This window comes from Bos indicus x Bos taurus, chromosome 22, assembly GCF_003369695.1.
Source record: "Bos indicus x Bos taurus breed Angus x Brahman F1 hybrid chromosome 22, Bos_hybrid_MaternalHap_v2.0, whole genome shotgun sequence".
In the NCBI taxonomy this organism is placed as follows: Eukaryota; Metazoa; Chordata; class Mammalia; order Artiodactyla; family Bovidae; genus Bos; species Bos indicus x Bos taurus.
Genome location: NC_040097.1, coordinates 32475067 through 32493724, shown reverse-complemented (window position 1 = coordinate 32493724; position 18658 = coordinate 32475067). Strand labels below are relative to the sequence as shown.

Below are 18658 nucleotides of genomic sequence, written 5' to 3'. Positions count from 1 at the left end.
AGCCAAGTTAGTGAATCAGTGTGATCCAGGAAAAAGCTGGAAAGAGCCCAGGGGTCCTCCAGATACTGGGGGTAGCTGAAATGTGTCCCTTGAGTAGCTGACTGGTCCTGGAGAGACCCCATTGCTCCATGTGGACTTGGTTCCTGCTTGGCCCTGTCATCTCTGCTTTTTTGGGACATGGCTCTTCCCAGAAGAACACAGAATTCGGCTGAAAGGTGTAGTTGGATGAGACCTGGGCTCATCAGACACTGGGGGAAACAAGAAAACGCCACATTCCAGGTGAATAGATGAGTAAACACCCCTGTCTGTGTGCGGGAAATAATAAGGCTTGAATTCGGTAGATGATTCTGCAATTAAGTGAATGTGAGTTGATGTCTTCATCTGCTGACTCCTGCAGCAGTCCCGGTGACTTAGGGAAGTTCAAAGGATGATTGTAAAGGATATTCCCGGGGCACCTTGAGCCCCTTCTGTATGTGTCCATTCTGTCCGTCAGTCTCTGTGTATTCCTCGGTGACACTCCTTTGCACTGTAGATTTCATCTCCATGAAGGCAGGAAGAGGCGGGCGTCAGATGGAGCAGAGGGAGGAGAGTGCCCTGTGCGCTCCTGAGCCCAGGGAGCACTTTGCAGTGATGCGATGACTAACTTGGAAAGGGTGTTCAGCATCTTCGGCAGACAGTGTGTGCTTTTGTGCAGCCAGTAGTTTCCATCTTTACTGGGACAGCTGTTTTCTCAGAAAGAGTTCTGGTGTAAATAACTTCCTGTCGCTCACAGACTGCCCGTGCCTTTAGTATCCACAGCGTGAAATGCCTGGTGAATGGCGCAAAATAGGTGAGCCTCCCTTCACAGTGCGCTTCTTACTTACTCTATGAAAGTAATGTTTTGAAAGCAAAACTGTATTCCAGATGCCCTGGATGGTTTTGCAAAGTAAAGGGTGGTTTTAAGGTAGATTATCCCAACAAAGTCTTGTTTGGACCATAACGGGTACATGAGCGCTTTGCATTGTTGATTTCAAATAATACATCATTAATCACAAGAGCAGATGCAAAACCAACCCTGAATTGAATTTGAATGAATATCTTCTCTACTCTTCTTCTCTCCCTCCCCACAAGCAGGAGGCTCTTAGACACTCAGCTCACAGGCACATCCTTCTAAAGCAGCCATTCTCAGAGTGTGACTCAGACCCCGCTGAGGGGTAAAACTATTTTCATAAAAATACCAAGATGTTACTTTCACAATTAGTTTTTTTCTCATCTTTTCCCTGTACATCCCCAAATTAGTGAAGAAATAGGTCCTGGCTAAATGGATGGGGAACTTTTGCCAATCCTTCTCTTCTTGGGTAGAAAACTTCTAAATCTCAGCCACAAGCCAGGAGAGCTTTATTGCATACTACCCTGTACTTTACAGCAGTGTTTCTCAAACACTCGTTCCTTGATTTATATACAGTACTGTGGAGTTTTCTAGCCACTCCTCTATGACACTGTATCAGAAAGGACTGAATGCAGAATCCACGCGAAAGGCCAGCTGCCTTTAATCTAGCGAGACATAGTTTTATGACATTGTAAAACAGTGCCATTCTTCTCAAAAAATTCTTTTGTTTTGGAAAATATAGTAGCTTTTCCAAAAATGTGACTTATATTAATATGTAATGAATTTGTTATTGCTCTTTTAAATGAATTAAGGAGTAAGTATTTTAAAATTTAATCACCTCTAACATGGTACATATCAGTAGACATAACCCACATACACAATGGCCCTGTGGGGAGAGTGTCAGTGAATTTTTTGGAAGAGTGTGAAGGATTCCTAAGCCCCAGTGTTTGAGAAACACTGCTGTAAAGTACAGGGTAGTATGCAATAAAGCTCTCCTGGCTTGTGGCTGAGATTTAGAAGTTTTCTACCCAAGAAGAGAAGGATTGGCAAAAGTTCCCCATCCATTTAGCCAGGACCTATTTCTTCACTAATTTGGGGATGTACAGGGAAAAAATGAGAAAAAAACTAATTGTGAAACACTACACCTTGCCAAAAAATAATAATGTAAAGGCCCACAAGATTGGAGAAGGAATGCAAACATGATACCCTCATGGGGACCGTTTTCCTCCTTATGTGGCAGTTCCAATTTGCGGTGTAACTGATGAGTTGGTGAGACTGCAGAGCCAGCCTTATCTAGTCATTCTGATAAAAGAGTACGTGTTTCCCAAGCACCCTCATGGGCCCGGTCTATGATTGAAATTCAGACCCAGGCCCTGCCCTTGGGATGCTGAAATCCCTAGATAGGGAGACAGACCGACAGCAAATCAGCATGTGTGGGCGGGATCATTCAGTACTGTGTAGAGTGATGCAATGGAAATGATTGGGTTGAAATGACAGTTTGGAGAGCTGAGAAAGAAATTCATACAAGGTGTCCGGCCGAAGCTTTTCTAAGCAGTCTTCATTTGAGCTGAGATGGGTGTGCTGAGTGGGCAGGAGAAGGGGAGGAGCTGTTCCAGTGGAGGGAACTTCATATGCAGGGACCCTGAGGAAGGACCTGGCTTGCTGGGAGAGAAAACAGCACCCGTGTGGGGTTGAGGAGGGGTTGATGGGGATGGAATGATCAGTGGGTAAGAAACAGATTTTACAGGGCACTGGAGGTCCTGGAGGAGATTTTTTTAATTCAAGTGTGACAAGACATTACTGAAGGATCTTTCAGTTTAGATCAGTTCAGTTCAGTCACTCAGTCGTGTCCGACTCTTTGCGACCCCATGAATTGCAGCACGCCAGGCCTCCCTGTCCATCACCAACTCCTGGAGTTCACTCAGATTCACGTCCATCGAGTCAGTGATACCATCCAGCCATCTCATCCTCTGTCGTCCCCTTCTCCTCCTGCCCCTAATCCCTTGCAGCATCAGAGTCTTTTCCAATGAGTCAACTCTTCACATGAGGTGGCCAAAGTACTGGAGTTTCAGCTTTAGCATCATTCCTTCCAAAGAAATCCCAGGGCTGATCTCCTTCAGAATGGACTGGTTGGATCTCCTTGCAGTCCAAGGGACTCGCAAGAGTCTTCTCCAACACCACAGTTCAAAAGCATCAATTCTTCGCCGCTCAGCTTTCTTCACCATCCAACTCTCACATCCATACATGACCACTGGAAAAACCATAGCCTTGACTAGACGGACCTTTGTTGGCAAAGTAACGTCTCTGCTTTTCAATATGCTATCTAGGTTGGTAAAGCCCACAAAAGAAGTGATCTGATTTCTGCTTCGTAAAGAATAGCCTGGGCTTCCCAGGTGGCACTAGTGGTAAAGAATCCCTGCCAGTGCAGGAGACATAAGAGATGCAGGTTCAATCCCTGGGTTGGGAAGATCCCCTGAAGGAGGGCACGGCAACCCCCTCCAGTATTCTTGCCTGGAGAATCCCGTGGACAGGCTATATTCCATAAGGTCGCACAGAGTCGAACATGACTGAAGTGACCTAGCACACATGCATACACAAATAATAGCCTGGCATGTGGAGAGTAAATTGGGAGGGGAGAATGAGAGGATGCAGAGCGTGGGGCAGGAGGCTCCTGACATGAATTGGGTGAGAGTGGACGTTGGGCCCATCTGCAGTCTACTGTGGGCTGGAAGAGAACAGACTTCCTGACGGAAGGTTCCGCAGATGAGGCCGGGGGTGAACAGACATGGCCTCTGGTTTTGGCTTGAGTCGCTTGCTTTCTCACATCCTGGCAGCAAAACTCTGCACGGTAGTTCGTATTATACCTGTTTGGAGATGGGAAATGGGGCTCCATGAGTTACTCATGGGTCCATGAGACCCTTCCCATCATTAAAGGCAGTCAGAGGTCCCTGCCATGGCCCAGTGCCATCTGTGGCTTCCTTTATCTGCTGCCACACCTCAGCTCGCTGTCCCTGCCCAGGCGAGGGCTTGAGATAAAGCCCTCCCTTCCTCCCCTTCCAGATAGCCAGGCCATTAGCTGATCCAGCCCCATCCCTGTGCCTCACCTTCCAGGTCCAAGAAATGGGACCAGTAGCTTGTGCTGCTAGCACAAGCCAAAGTTCACTGGGACTGGTTTACTCACATTGCAGGGGTTACTTGATTCCCGGAGAAAGGGAGCTTTATTCTTCAGGTTCCCTGTTGCCTCTCTGACATGAGACGTGGGAGTCGTTCTGAGAAACAGTTCAACCTTTACAAAATGAAGGAGGTGAAGGCTGTGGAAGGAAGCACTTGTGAGAATTGTCAACATCACCCATTTGGGCTGAGAAGATGGGACCACCACATTGTGGTCTGGCAGTGGGATGATTGTTTATAAAGACACAGTTTTTGTTTGGGTTTTTTTAAAGCCGTCAAACTTACATAGTAGTTCAGAGGCTGAATGAAAGGGAGGCAAGAAGCAAGGCAGCAAAGACCCAAATTCTTCAGTCCTGTCTGTGCTCACCTTGCTTGGAGACTGAGCACAGGGCAAAGCTACAGAAGTCTGAGCAGATCTGGAGCATTAAAGACAGATCTGGAGTCGCCAGTGACACTTAGCTCCACGGCATGAGCTCTGATATGGGCTTTGTGGCTGTGGCTGTGGCAGGAGATGGGCTGCTTCTCCACCTTCCAGTTAGCCCGGCAGCCCTTTCACAAATAACTTTACGCTTTGGGAATTGAAAATGCACCTTAGCAGTGATTATCTGCTTGCTCACCTATCAGGCAGCCTCTGTCCTTATTCCCCTCTGGTTATTTTGCATACTCACGCATATATTTCACAATTTAAATTTTTATATTTTATTCATATGTGGAAGATTATTCCCGCATCTTAGTAAAGCACTACATGTCCTAGGAATGTGATTCCAAACATGTCCATTCCATAAAACCCATTTAATATGCCATCATTATTTGCAGCATTAAATACATTTTATATCATCACAAATTTTATGGTATATTTAAAAACGAATCTCTACTTAGCTTCAGTGCATTAGGGATTATCCTCAGAGACCCAGCTCAACAAGCAGTCATGTTTATTGGTAACTGCCAGAAAATGGCTTGCAAAATTGTTAGTGTCTTTTATTATTCCCTGCCACTGGAGCACTTGCTTGTTAATTAGAGAAATTTCAACTGTCATAGTTGGCAATTATAGCTTCTGTATCATTGTCTGTTATGAATAGTCAATGAGGGCTGATTAATATGCATGAGTGGCAGTATATATAGCGCGTGCATTGGACCACAATCCAGCTGCCAGAATCACTCAGAGGAGGGAGTGGTGTGTGTGCGCGCGCGCGCGCGCTTGAGTGTGTGTCTGTATGTCTGTGTGCGTGTGTGCGTGCTGCTGCGAGGGAAAGAAGGGGAGCGTGGAAGGGAGCAGAGTTGTTGGAAGCCTCCAGGAGCACCGCCAGCCTGCAGCGTCGCAGCACCTGGCACCTGAGGCTCTCCGAGGACACCTTCATGCCTGCACGCTGAGAGCGCTGCTCCTCCCGGGCGCCGGCGAGTCCTGCAGCCTGCCTCTGCCACTTCTCTAAACATGGGATGCAGTTTGTGCAGCCTGCAGAAGCCGGAGGAGCAGTACAAACTACTCTACGAAGTTTGTCAGGTAACGCGCTGCCTCTTAGCCTGTGGGAGTGGCCGGGCAGTCACCTGGCTGAGCATAGCTCCTGGGAAAGGAACTGGGGGTTTCTGCACGTGGGTGTGTGTGTATGTTTGAAACGAAACAGCCCTTCTGACATTTCTGTGTTTTCTATGAAGTCTCTTAGGTGATTTCCTTGACAGTGGCCCCTGGGTGCCTGTATTTGAGTATTTAAATAGATGTTGAGGATCGTAAAGTATGTTTCAAGCTGCAATGTTCCAAAGCTGTTTCCACCGCCCACTTTCTCCGGAGTGGCGGACAGATGTCCTAGGCAGGGTCAGCGCGTGGTCACACACCCTTTGAACAAGTTGTGGGAGACGTGGAGGATGATTAATGTTGGCCCGGTTTTGTCTCTGTTTACAAATAGTTGGAAGGCTCTCCTTTCAGGACAGCACGGGTCTCTACCGCAGACTTCAGTCTATGAGTAGCTTCTCGTCACAGGACATGTGGTTCAGATTCACGCTTCACACTTGCCATGTCTATACCTGCCCCTGTGAAAAGTTGAAGAACTTCCAGAGCGAGTGGCGTGGTCTTGGCTGCTGTCATCCACCGCGTATGGCTTCTCTAAACTTCTGCAGCATCACCAGTGGGAAATTTCAGTGGAGATGAAATGGGGTATTTACAGCACAATTCAGAGAACTTACCTTATCTTCATGTTGAGTGCTTACTAACGCTTCAGTCTTCCCTTGTACTAGGAGATTTTCACACCATTATACCTGACAGTTTAAGAGATTTTTCCCCTTAAATCATTCTAACTCCTTCAAAATTTTCTCTGCTAATCAAAAAAAAATCATAATCTTGTTACAAAGGAATTTTAACACTAGCACATTAGAAGAACGCTGTTGGTGAGAAAAAAAGGTGCTTGTTTGATTTTCATAATAAATGGCATGTTAATAAATTCTTGAAAGGAGCTAGACTTAAAATTTGGTTAGCTGTCGATTGGGTGCTATTTTTGCACGCGCCAGCAGAGGGCGCTTAACATTAAATATACAGCAAGATTTGTGAGTTGGCTGCCTCTATGGACAAAAGTCTAGATAGAGTAACTCTGAGTAAATGAAAGAGGGCTGTGTGTGTGTGTGTGTGTGTGTGTGTGTGTGTGTGTGTGTTTCTGCACTGAGGCATAGAGAGGGTCAAAACAAATCTTTTGGGGCTTAGGCACCCAGGCCACTCTCCTCTGTGGCACATACCTTTCAAAAAACAAGCATCTTAAATAGATTTTGGAAATAATGCTTCTGACGCTCAGGGATGTGCTGCATTCTCCTCCTTTCAGAGCAGTCCAGGGGCACTTTGGAGGTCTGGGTAGAAGCGCTATTGCCCCTGGAGATCTGGCTCTCATGTTATCATACGTTGATGTTGTAATCCTATATTTGCCAAGTTATCATGTGCAGTGAGCCCCGCTTCTCAGCGAGTAAGGCACTTAGAAGTGAAGCAAGTAGAACAACAGAACCATCACCAAGGTGATTATATACAGATGCTCGCTGATGCATATGAGATAAAAACTCTGCATAAAAATGTAGTATTAATAGCTTGCTTTTTTTTGTTGTTTTAACCATCAATGCATGAAAATACTATTTCACATACATTGCTGTAGATGTCATTATTAAACTGACACCCTCCAAAAGGTAATCCTACCACATTTTCTGCAAATCTGCATTAACCTGTGCTTTATTCATCTGTGTTATTTGGGCTCTTCCCCCTCAGCCCCCAAAAAGAGAAAGCCTGGGTGTTGTGTGTTTGTTTGTTACTAGGTGAATTTATGTGGTAATATTTCTGGCCAGAGCACCATGCAGTAAATTGCTGATAAATGACTTTCATCCGGAATCCACTTTGTCAGCAATTTAGGAAGCCATGCAGATTTATTTTCAGGAAACTCAAACTACTTTTCAGACCCATTACCCTTGTGCCAACTAAGTAAAACCCCCCTTTCTCCTATTCTTTGGGAGTCCTGAACCGTAGCATAAAGGAATTCACAAAACACTTGCAGGAATTAGTAATTGCATTCCCGCTCTTATTATGCAAAGCCTTATTAGAGCAGAGAAATTAAGGTTTCCATAAATTACAGTTGCAGAAGGTCCAGTGTGTCTGGCTTCAGTAAGCCCTTGTAACAGCCACACAAAGAGGATCAAATATTCTGGGGCTCAGACTTGATCCTTTCCTCATCCAGAGATAATTCAAAGAGATGCTCTTCATTAGGGCCTTTGGCAAGCTGCCCACAGTTTCTTTTTGGGACTGCTGTGAGCTTAATGATGCAGAACAATGGCCATGTCTCTTGTTGCAAACATACCTTATTGTACCTTTAATCACAATAGGAAAACACCAAAAACACACAAAGTTGCCCGGTCATTAAAGGACACTGCAGAAGCGCACGCATCCCAGTGATCTAGGCTGTGTGTTAAGGAACGCCCTGAGATATTTGGGGATGTGTGGACTTCTTCGATGGAGAGTACAAGATGCCCCTCCTGCCCACCCTGGGATTGTCAGATCAACTGAGTTACAGCAGCGCTTTGTGCTTTAATGGTGACTGTGGCATCCTGTGGAGCATCACGACAGGGCCCGTGCCTGTGAGAGATTTAAAATTTAACTTAGCAACTGCTTCATGCTTTGGAAAGCCTTTGCTTGCCTTGAGTGACTTAGAATACTCAGAAGCACTGTTGAAGTGGAAGGACAGGGAAGCGGAAAGGACAGGGAAGATTCTTTCAGGTTATCGAGGGCTGTAATCTTCCACTTGGATAAATTAATTGGCCTGGGAGATCTCATATTCACAGGATAGCATGACAGGGAGCGTCACAGCTCTGGGGCTGCGGTCAGAATCTATCTGAAGCTGATGACCTGTTGTCAGGTAGGGGATGTGTGAGCAGAGGTGGGCAAGTCTGCCCCTCGGTTGGCTTTGTGCCTGTGACACCATCATAAGCCAGGCACCAGCCCTCCACCCAGTAGTGCTCCTTCAGGACAAGGGGGAAGCCAGCTTGTGGATGCTTTGACGGGGCTCTTCTCACAAATGGAGACCTGGAGTTGGGGGCGGTGGCGGGGAAGCAGTGATCCACTAGGCGGTAGCATTCATTCCTTCTACCTCTTCTGAGGTCAGCCAGAGACTCTTAGTAGAATAGTGACCTTTGCAGCTTGATGACCCAACAGAGAAGTCATTCTGGTGTTAGTTATAACAACTAACACATTCACTAAAACCTTCATGCAAATTTTCAAGATGGCAAATAAAAATATTGATAAATGACAGTGATGCTCCTTTCAGCAACCACAGTATTATTTTTAATTTTTATTCTTTTATTGAAGTATATTTGATTTACAGTATTTCAAGTATACAGCCAAGTGATTCAGTTATATGTATGTATGTATCCTTTTTCAGATTCTTTTCTAGTATAGGTTATTACAAGACATTGAACTTAGTTCCATGTGCTATACAGCAGATTCTTGTTTGTTTCAAATATAGTAGTGTGTGTATGTCAATCCCAAACTCTATAGTATTGTTTATTGAGTGCTTACTATATGCCGGTGCTGTGCTACGTGGCAACCATGCATTTCTGCCACAGCAGCACCAGGAGCTAGGTGATGTTACTATCCCCATTTCAAAGATGAAGAAAGTGAAACCCAAAGGACTTCTGAATGGGGCTGTGAGCCACATCTGATTCCCAGGTTTGTGCAGTCTTCTCTTGCATACATCGTCTTCATCAAGTTGCTCACCGGTGTACATGCAGCACTTGGGTTCGTTTTGAGTTTGCCCTTACCTTTGTGGGGCTCTCATGCAGACACCACATTCTCACACAGGGATGGACCTGTGCTGCTTGGCAGCTGGCAGCCTGCTCTCCTTTGGACCTGATAGAGCCTCTGGCCCCTCACATTGGGGCAGGGTGGGGAGGGGAGCGGTGAGCAGAGAGAAATGAGCTTGAGAGGTACCGAGAGTTTTCATTGACCCCCCTCCCCCAAGCAACTTTTAGAACAGATGATTTGAGAAAGCTCCTGTTGTTTTACTTCTTAGTAACAAAGAATCCTATAGAAGAGGAATTTGTGCCCTTTTTAGGCCATTAGTGTTGGTTTTTGAACAGCAAAAATTCCACCCAGTAACTGTAGCTTGCCAGAAAACTAAAGATATAAGTCTTTGTGACACTTTCTCTGTCAATCTATTGATAAGTTAGTTGGTTAAAAAAAAAAAAAACAGATTTCTGTACTAAATGCTAGTACAGATCTGCAAGTTTAAGGACTATTCTGGAAACTTGACAGTACACAGTCTTATTTTCATATTTAATTAGCTACATTCAGTACTCAGTTAGGTGAGTTTACTGCTTTAAAGCAAAAGCAACTGTGAGTCCACTGAGACCCATGGGCTGTGGCCCACCAGGCTCTTCTGTCCATGGGATTCTCCAAGCAAGAATACTGGAGTGGGTTGCCACTCCCTTCTCCAGGGAATCTTCCCGACCCACAGATCAAACCCAGCTCTCCTGCATTACAGGCAGATTCCTTACCACCTGAACCAGGGAAGTTCTAGTACAAAGTTAATGGTGGTAAATTAGATGGGCATAAACTTGACCTCTACACAGCAGCGTCGAACCTGGCATTCTTTTCCTGCAGTTAGAAGTGTGTTTGCTTAAACAGTGTATCAGTAGATTCTGAAAACTGTTTTAGCATGGCAACCCACTCCAGTATTCTTGCCTGGAGAATCCCATGGACAGAGGAGCCTGGTAGGCTACAGTCCACTGGGTCGCAAAGAGTCGGACACGACTGAGCGACTTCACTTTCACTTTACTAAATTAAATTGCTGAAATAATTTACCAAACTAAGTTGCTAAACTAATTTCTGAGTTAGTTAAGCAAAGCAGGTATGGAAAAAGAAAGCCCACCTGCTCCTGCTTTGACAACCTGGGGGCCCTTTATTAATGAGTACGGCGCCTGTCTATGGTTGAGAAAGTCACTGCTTTCAGCATGGACATTTACTGTCACTAGCTGCTGTTTTCTCTTCAGTTAACAATGGATCATAAGCCACTTTTATGTTAAGAAATGAAAAGGCATAGCTTAGGGTTAGAACAGGGCGTACTTCTCTCTTTCCTGCTGTCTCTTTTTTAGGTAGAAAGATATGGGGGAACTAAAAAGGAGTTGTCCTGCTTTCCCCATAGAACTAAGCCCAGTTAACTACCACCCAGCTTAGATATTCTTCTGAGTGTTCCCATGAGACCATGCGCACCCTTGTATTCCTCTGCTGAACTTCCCATGATGCCCTGTGCACCCCTGGATCCCTGCACTTTGCCTTCCCATGATGCCCTGTGCACCTCTGGATCCCTGCACTGGGCCTTCCCATGATGCCCTGTGCACCCCTGGATCCCTGCACTTTGCCTTCCCATGATGCCCTGTGCACCTCGGGATCCCTGCACTGGGCCTTCCCATGATGCCCTGTGCACCTCGGGATCCCTGCGCTGGGCCTTCCCATGATGCTGTCTGCACGCGTGAATCCCTCCCCTGAGCCATCCCACAAGGCCCTGTGCATCACTGTATCCCTGTACCTCCTTCCACTTCGTGTCTGTGGGTTTTTGTTCATTGAACCACCTCTATTATACTGTGACTTCCCGGGGGTTTCATCACCACATTTACTCAGCACATGGCTGGCTGAACATGTTGGATTTTGTATGTGTCGGTGAGAGCTGAGGAGCAAGAAAAGAAACAAGGGAACTAGTTAGGAACCCTGAAAGACAGCTAGCTGCTAGATGAGATGACCCTGATTGGGACCCAGGAAGGTGAGGAGGGAGAGCAGAGGAATACAGACAGGCATTTTTCGTTCATTCAGGCAACATGTTCACCCAGGCAACTGCTAAGCCCTGAGCTTCTCTGTGCCTCGCTCCCTGGCTCCGCAGTGCCCTTGGTGTAAGAGGAGCCATTTACCTGAGGCTGCAGGGCTCTGCACTGGCCTCCTCTATGGCTCCGTAGCCTCACGCTCCATTCCTTCCCCCTCCTCACCTGCCCTGGTCCCCACAGGCTGCTTTCAGTACCCAGAACCCTCCTTCCCTCCCAAGGCTTTCCCATGGCCCATTCCCTTCCTCTGCCATGTAATTCACTAACTCATCCTTAAGGCTGCAGCTTAAATGTCCCTCTCCCTCGAGAGCTCCCCTGATCTGAGGGTCCCCCCACCTCCGCCAGCGTTGACCCCTCTGTGAGGAGTTTATTTCCTTTCTGGCATTGTCACAGCTCACACACTTATTAACTTGCTTATCATTTGTCTCCAGCACCCAGGAAAACCTGAAGGTGGGGACACTGCCTGGTCTCTGTGACACCCCCGGTCCTGACACATAACCAATAACTAATCAGGACGTACTTACAAATTAGCTTCTGAATGAGGAATGGCTCAACTGGGTCCCGCCTTGGTCTGGAAAGGTTTGCAGTGACAAATGAGCCCGGGTCCCCAGCCTCTAATGGCTCCCACAGATGCAGCTGCACAAGGGCCTGAGGCAGGCAGCCCGGGGTCACAGGGGAGGGCTGTGCCCGCTCGCTGCACTCCTGTCACCCACCTGCAGGGGCGGGCAGAAACAGACACACAGAGTGAAAACAAATGCAGTTTTTATAAATGACTTTTCTTACCCGCATTATTAATGCAGGGAGAGGCCGTGGCTAAGTTGAGGCAGAGGTGCAAAAGAATACTGTCAGCAGCTCTGAGTAGAGGCCCACCAGAGCCGGAACAATCCTCATGCCTTCTCTGCCTTGTGGGACTCAGCAGGGGACGTAGCATCCTCTCTGAAGTGTGCAGAGCCGTGTTCCTGGCAGTATCACCTTCAGTGGTATGGCAGGTGTCATAATATTAGTGAGATGCTGTCGGGCTATGTGGTGGAGAGGCAAGCATGAAACATATCAAGAGCGAATTCATCGACTTCAAATGGCCCGTTTTCCCATTTCTCCACCAAGGGAATATTGCATTGCATGTGTCTCTTGGGGAACTTTGGGAAGGGGTCCCTTTCCCAGTCTTACTAGTCATCAAGCAGGATGTTTTTCTTAAGTCTTCTTTTGGATAAAGTGAAAGTGAAAGTCGCTCAGTTGTGGCCAACTCTTTGTGACCCCCATGGACTATACAATCCATGGAATTCTCCAGGCCAGAATACTGGAGTGGGTAGCCTTTCCCTTCTCCAGGGGATCTTCCCAACCCAGGAATCAAACTGGGGTCTCCTGCATTGCAGGCGGATTCTTTACAAACTGAGCTATGAGGGAAGCCCTTTGGATAAGTAGGCAGCAAGACAATCTCTTCATTTCAGACATTCAAATGCAGATCAAAAATTTAACCATCTGTAGGTCAGTACCAAAAAGTTTACTTCATTTTGCTTAAGCAGAGTTTTCAAGTAGATTTTTATGTACTCTCTAGTTTACAAGTGAAAACTTGTAGGTAAGTGAAATTCTGTCTGTAAAAGATATATACCTACACACACACCCAGTCCTGACACATAACCAATAACTAATCAGGACATGTTTACATATTTACTAATCAGAAAGTTTTACAGATAAAACTTCACAAACCTTCAGGGTGTTTTTTTAACCATTGCCCTTGTCAGAATCACCCTAGGCTCCAGAGATATCCTGTGTCACCCTAACCACAGACCTTCCTCCTCCAAACATCCCTTTCCCAGTAGTCAACAGGAAGGTAATCTAATGAAAATAATTCCGAATAATGTGAATGATGGCAGGCAGAATCCTCCTGCCAGAAGAGAATGTGTTTTTATAAAGGACCTTGTTAGCCAAATGGATCTTGATTTTCTGAAACTGGGGGGAAGTAAGTTTGATCAGGGACTTCTTTGTAATGATGAGTCAGTTAGCTGTCACCCTCGTGACAGTTCATGATACACGGACCCCACTGCTGGGGATGTTCAAGGTGCAGGACTCGATCTCACTGTATATCCGTCAATTAACATCACTGGCCAATCTTAGATAGTTCTTTTAGGCACACCTCTAGTTCTTTTGTCAGAGGATCAGTGTTTTTAGAGGTTCTTTATAAGTGTTGCAAAATCACCTCCCCCCAAATAAGCCTGTCTGTGTAATACCCCCGAGTATGTGAATGTCTACCTGTCCTCCCCCCAACTATACTCCCTGGGTATTAAGGATAGTCTCATTTTTTTGCCTTCTGGATAGCAAAGACCAGTGGAAGAGGAAAATGGACTCTCATTTTGTAACTTTCATTCTGACACCTGTTTCAAGGCATAAAAAACCCTCTAAGACAGGTTCTCAAAGTGAACAGGCATCATAAATCACATGCGAGATCTGTCAAAACATGTGCATCACCTCATGTGCATCACCATGAGGTTTTAGTTGCTACTAGTCTGGGTACCACCCTTAGAGAATCACTGCTCTAGGAGACACATACATAATTACATGTAGGTAGGTGGGTGAGTGGAGAAGGCAATGGCACCCCACTCCAGTACTCTTCCCTGGAAAATCCCATGGACGGAGGAGCCTGGTAGGCTGCAGTCCATGGGGTTGCTAAGAGTCAGACACGACTGAGCGACTTCACTTTCACTTTTCACTTTCCTGCATTGGAGAAGGAAATGGCAACCCACTCCAGTGTTCTTGCCTGGAGAATCCCAGGAATGGGGGAGCCTGGTGGGCTGCCGTCTATGGGGTCACACAGAATTGGACATCACTGAAGCGACTTAGCAGCAGCAGCAGGTGGGTGAGTGGTAGGCTGGGTGGAAAGAAGGAAATAGGGAGAAAGGCAGTCAGGGAGGATGAAAAGACAGGATGTGGAGGAAAGGAGGGCATTTGGGGATATACCTTTTCAGTTTCACTAATGCCAAATTATTTCTCATCATCTTGGTAGAGATTCTTATTGCCACCCATCCCTGTCAGCACTTGGTATTGTCTGACTTTTTAACTTTCCCACATAGCGAACATGGAGAGGTAGCTCACTCTGGTTTGAATCTGCTTTATTCACACTGTAAATGACGCTAAGCACACTCACCCTCAGTATCCTCAGGGAATCGTTCCAGGAGCCCCTGCAGACACCCAAATCCACAGATGCACAAGTCCTCTTTGTAAAATGGTGTAGTGCGGTGAATGCAGTCAGCTCTTCATATCCCCAGATGTGAAACCTGCAATTACAGGGGGCCGACTGTATTTTTTTTTTTCACGTGTATCTTCATCTTCTTTGAGTTCATTTTTCTTTGTGTGAAGTGTCGCTTCAGGGTTTGCCCAGCTCTCTATTGGATTTTGCATCTTCTTCTCTTGGCTTGTGGGAATTTTTAAAAATAGTCCAGATACGAGTCCCTTGTCTGTTATGAATTTTAAACATTTTCTCTGCATTTGTCACATATCTTTCCCTTCTCTTTATGCTGTCTTCCAATGGACCAAAGTCCTTAATTGAATGTCATCAAATAGTCTTTTCTTACGGTTTGTGCTTTTAGTCTCTGTTGGCAAACGTGATCTCTACCTTGAAGTCATAGAGCTACTGGCCTTTGTTTTCTTTTAAAAGTTTAATATAAATTTAACCTTTTCCAGTTCCCGTCTTATATATGGTGTAAGGTTGGAGTCCAGCTTCATGTTTTCATATGGATTTTCTAATGCCACTTGGAGAAAAGCCTGTCTCTTCCTAGTCACGGGGTCGTGCCAGCTTCCCTGTATGGTCGGGGCTGGTTGTGGTTCCTTTCCTGTCCGAGCACCAGTATTGATCTTAGGGCATCTGTTGTATCCTCCTACAGTCCTGCAGTAATTTTTTATCCCTGACAGAGCAGGTGCCTTCCCAGAGTCGCCTTGGTACATTCTTGGCTATTCATGGCGCTCTGATCATTCATGGAAGTGAGATATTCAATCTGTCAAGGTGACATGTGGGTAGTGTTCTTTTTCTCAAAATGTGTGGGAGGTTTATAAGTCTTCATTGTAACATTGTTTATAGTTACATATATATTTGATGTTTTTTAACTTAGTCAATATTTAATAAAAAGCAAATATTAATAAAAGACTCAAGAAGAAATATCTTATTTTAAAGCCTTCCCCTTCCCCCAATTCTGAAGGAAAGTAAATCACGAATAGTAACGGTGGGAGGGGTTGATAAGATATAAAGATCATGAAAAAATACAGAACACTGCTATATTTTTTTCTTAGCATAAAGCATTCTTCACTCACAAAAGAATTCTCCCAAACCATAACATTTGTTGTAACAGAAGAGAAGACATCTGTAGGACTAGAGTCAGAGCCGGAGTCTTTATAAACACATTTCTTAAGAGTTTGCATGTCTGCCTGTTTCTATATAAAGAAGTCCTCAGCAAAATGTTGTCTCTTTTGTGAACAAACAACGCATAAACCAAATAATGCAGATACTTACCATTCAGCACATTAAACCAATGAAAACAGTTAATTTGTCAGACATCTGGGAAGATAACAGTCTCCTCCCTGTGTTGCAGTTTACCATAGAATTACCAGACTCGTTCCTGTTCTGCACAAGGGACAATCAATTGCTCTCCTCCCCTGCCCAAAGTGTCAGTGGATGTGGCACACAGCTTTCAAAGTGATGTGCACTTTAATAAAAGAAAACTCCAAAGGATAGGAACCAATTTCCCTTCATCAGGCAGCTGCTCACTATTTGGAGAGTTGGAAAATCCGAGGGAGAAATTACTGTCCTTCATAATGATATTTCCCGTGGCATCAGGAGGTGGAAGCAGTGGATGCCCCCTCCCCAGAATCTCAATGGTTTTTTATATCCGGGATTCCATTCCTTTTTATCTAGCTTATGAAACCCTTGATGTGAGTAACATATTGCACATCCTGTCCGTATTAGATACTGGCCACCCTCTGCTGCAGTTACATCGATGTGTTCCCTTTTGGAGTGATTCCTTAAGGGGTGCCTCTCTTGCCCCGGGACTGGCGTTTTCTCCTTTTTAACTTGTGCTGTGGCAACTTTCTAAACTGAAGCTTTGTTGGATAGGGCTTGGTCTCTGGAAAACTTTGCAGGTTTTGAAGTTTAAGTTGTTTGGCGTGTCTGTCTTACCTCTCCCACGCTGATGAAGTTTCTGTTCACGGTTGTCTACGGAGTGGAATCCAGGAGCCAAAGGCTGTTCCCTTAAGAGTGAAGGGAGAGGGTTGACCACCATGGAGAAGTCAACCTGGTGTCAGTGCATCTCTTTTTTCTCAGTTGGCCCTGAGGTTTCAGAACCAATTCTATTCCATATGCAGCCTTTGGTCAAGAAATGGCCAAAGGAGGAAGCAATTCCGTGATTGCATCATTTGTCTTTGAATGAATAGTGAAGGCCCAGGGTGAATGTATTCTCATGATTTGGAGATTTATGCCTATCAGCATAAAATAAATAACAATAACAGCAATGATAAATAACTTACTGAATGTTATTTGCAGTACACATGGTTTATATACATGTGTTGTTGTTTAGTCGATAAGTCGTGTCCGATTCTTTGCAACCGCACAGACTGTAGCTCACCAGGCTCCTCTGTCCATGGGATTCCCCAGGCAGGAGTACTGGAATGGGTTGCCATTTCCTTTTCCAGGGGATCTTCCCAACCCAGGGATTGAACTCACATGTCCTGCATGGCAGGCAGATTCTTTACCACTGAGCCACCTGGATAGCCCTGTATACCTGTGTTGTTGCTGTCCAGTCATTCGGTCACGTCCAACTCTTTGCACCACCATGGACTGCAGCACGCCAGGCTTCTCTGTCCCTCACGACCTCTCGGAACTTGCTCAAACTCATGTCCATTGAGTCGGCGATGCCATCCAACCATCATATCCTCTGTACTCCCCTTCTCCTGCCTTGAATCTTTCCCAGCATCAGGGTCTTTTCTAATCGGTTGGCTCTTCGCATCAGGTGGCCAAAGTATTGGAGTTTCAGCATCAGTCCTTCCAATGAATATTCAGGGTTGATTTCCTTTAGGATTGAATGGTTTAATCTCCTTGCAGTCCAAGGGACTCTCAAGAGTCTTCTCCAACTCCGTAGTTCAAAAGCATCAGTTCTTTGGCACTCAGCCTTCTTTATGGTCCAACTCTCACATCCATACATGACTCCCGGAAAAACCATAGCTTTGATTATTCGGACCTTTGTCCACAAAATAATGTCTCTGCTTTTTAATACACTGTCTGGGTTTATCATAGCTTTTCTACCAAGGAGCAAGCGTGTTTTAATTTCATGGCTGCAGTCACCATTTGCAGTGATTTTGGAGCCCAAGAAAATATACATGTGTTATATGCATGTAATTTTCACATAGCCCCTTAAAGTTCAGGTACTATTATCAGCTCCATTTACAGACAAGACAACTGAGAATGAGAGAAGCTGAGTGACTTGCCTAGAATCATGAGGGAGAGCATATATTCTGATTCAGTACTAATTCACGCACAGACCTGACCCTGGGCAGGTCCCCTCACTCCTTCTTTCCACAGACCCTCAGAGGTCCCTCTGTGGTCCTGGTATCGTGCCAAGTATCTCCATGGCACTGCCATGGAGAGCAGAGCCCCTACCCTGTGGGGCTGACCCTCATGAGAAGAAGGGGGAGGGAGGCCAAAAATAAATCTTAGACCAGTGAGCTTATACTTACAGTGTAAGGTAAACTGCACGGGAACGTGGGTCAGCTGCAGAAGCACTGACCAAGAAACTGTACTTGGTTTTGTCCTGTGTTACATGGAGGCGGGTCTGCAGCTTCCGGGGGCATATGAGTATCAGTCTGAGACCTCCAAGTGAAGGTTCACCTTATTGTTTGATTAAGGCAGGAGAGGGACTCCACTTGCAAGGTATCCCAGTTGAGAATCACCCTCTAGTTGTCCTAAGGCCAGCATGTGAGTGCCTACTGTCTTCTATGGGCCACACGCTGAGAAAAAAACTGAAAACAGCCCCTGTGCTCACAGCATCCATGGCCTAGGTGAGAAGACAAAGCAGAGAGCTCGTTTACTCAGCATTGATGTGTAAAAGAGGGAGATTCAGGGTCGCGCCATGGAGTAGCTTTGTGCTGTGGGAAGTTCTCTGAGCCTCTCTGGACAGTAGACTCTTCCTCTGACGCACAGGAGTCCACACTCCTCCTCCTGCTAGGGTGTTGGGAGTGTGCAAGTGCACTCTGAGATGTGTGAGCGTGCAGACCGGGACCGCGTACGGCGCGATACTGCACCGACCGCTGTTA

General features: G+C 45.8%; 1 protein-coding gene across 2 annotated transcripts in view; it reads left to right on the top strand.

Annotated features, from left to right (window-relative positions):
• The window catches only part of PDZRN3 (PDZ domain containing ring finger 3), a 269522-nt gene that overhangs the window by 207198 nt on the left and 43666 nt on the right, over positions 1-18658 (top strand). Inside the window, exon 1 of one of the 2 annotated variants that reach the window (XM_027523615.1) lies at positions 5281-5540. The exons of the other annotated variant lie outside the window; for it this stretch is intronic. Coding sequence (XP_027379416.1) covers positions 5472-5540 — 69 coding nt within the window. The 5' untranslated portion in view covers positions 5281-5471. Of the gene's footprint in view, positions 1-5280; positions 5541-18658 lie in introns of those variants that run through there. 2 annotated transcript variants of the gene reach the window in all.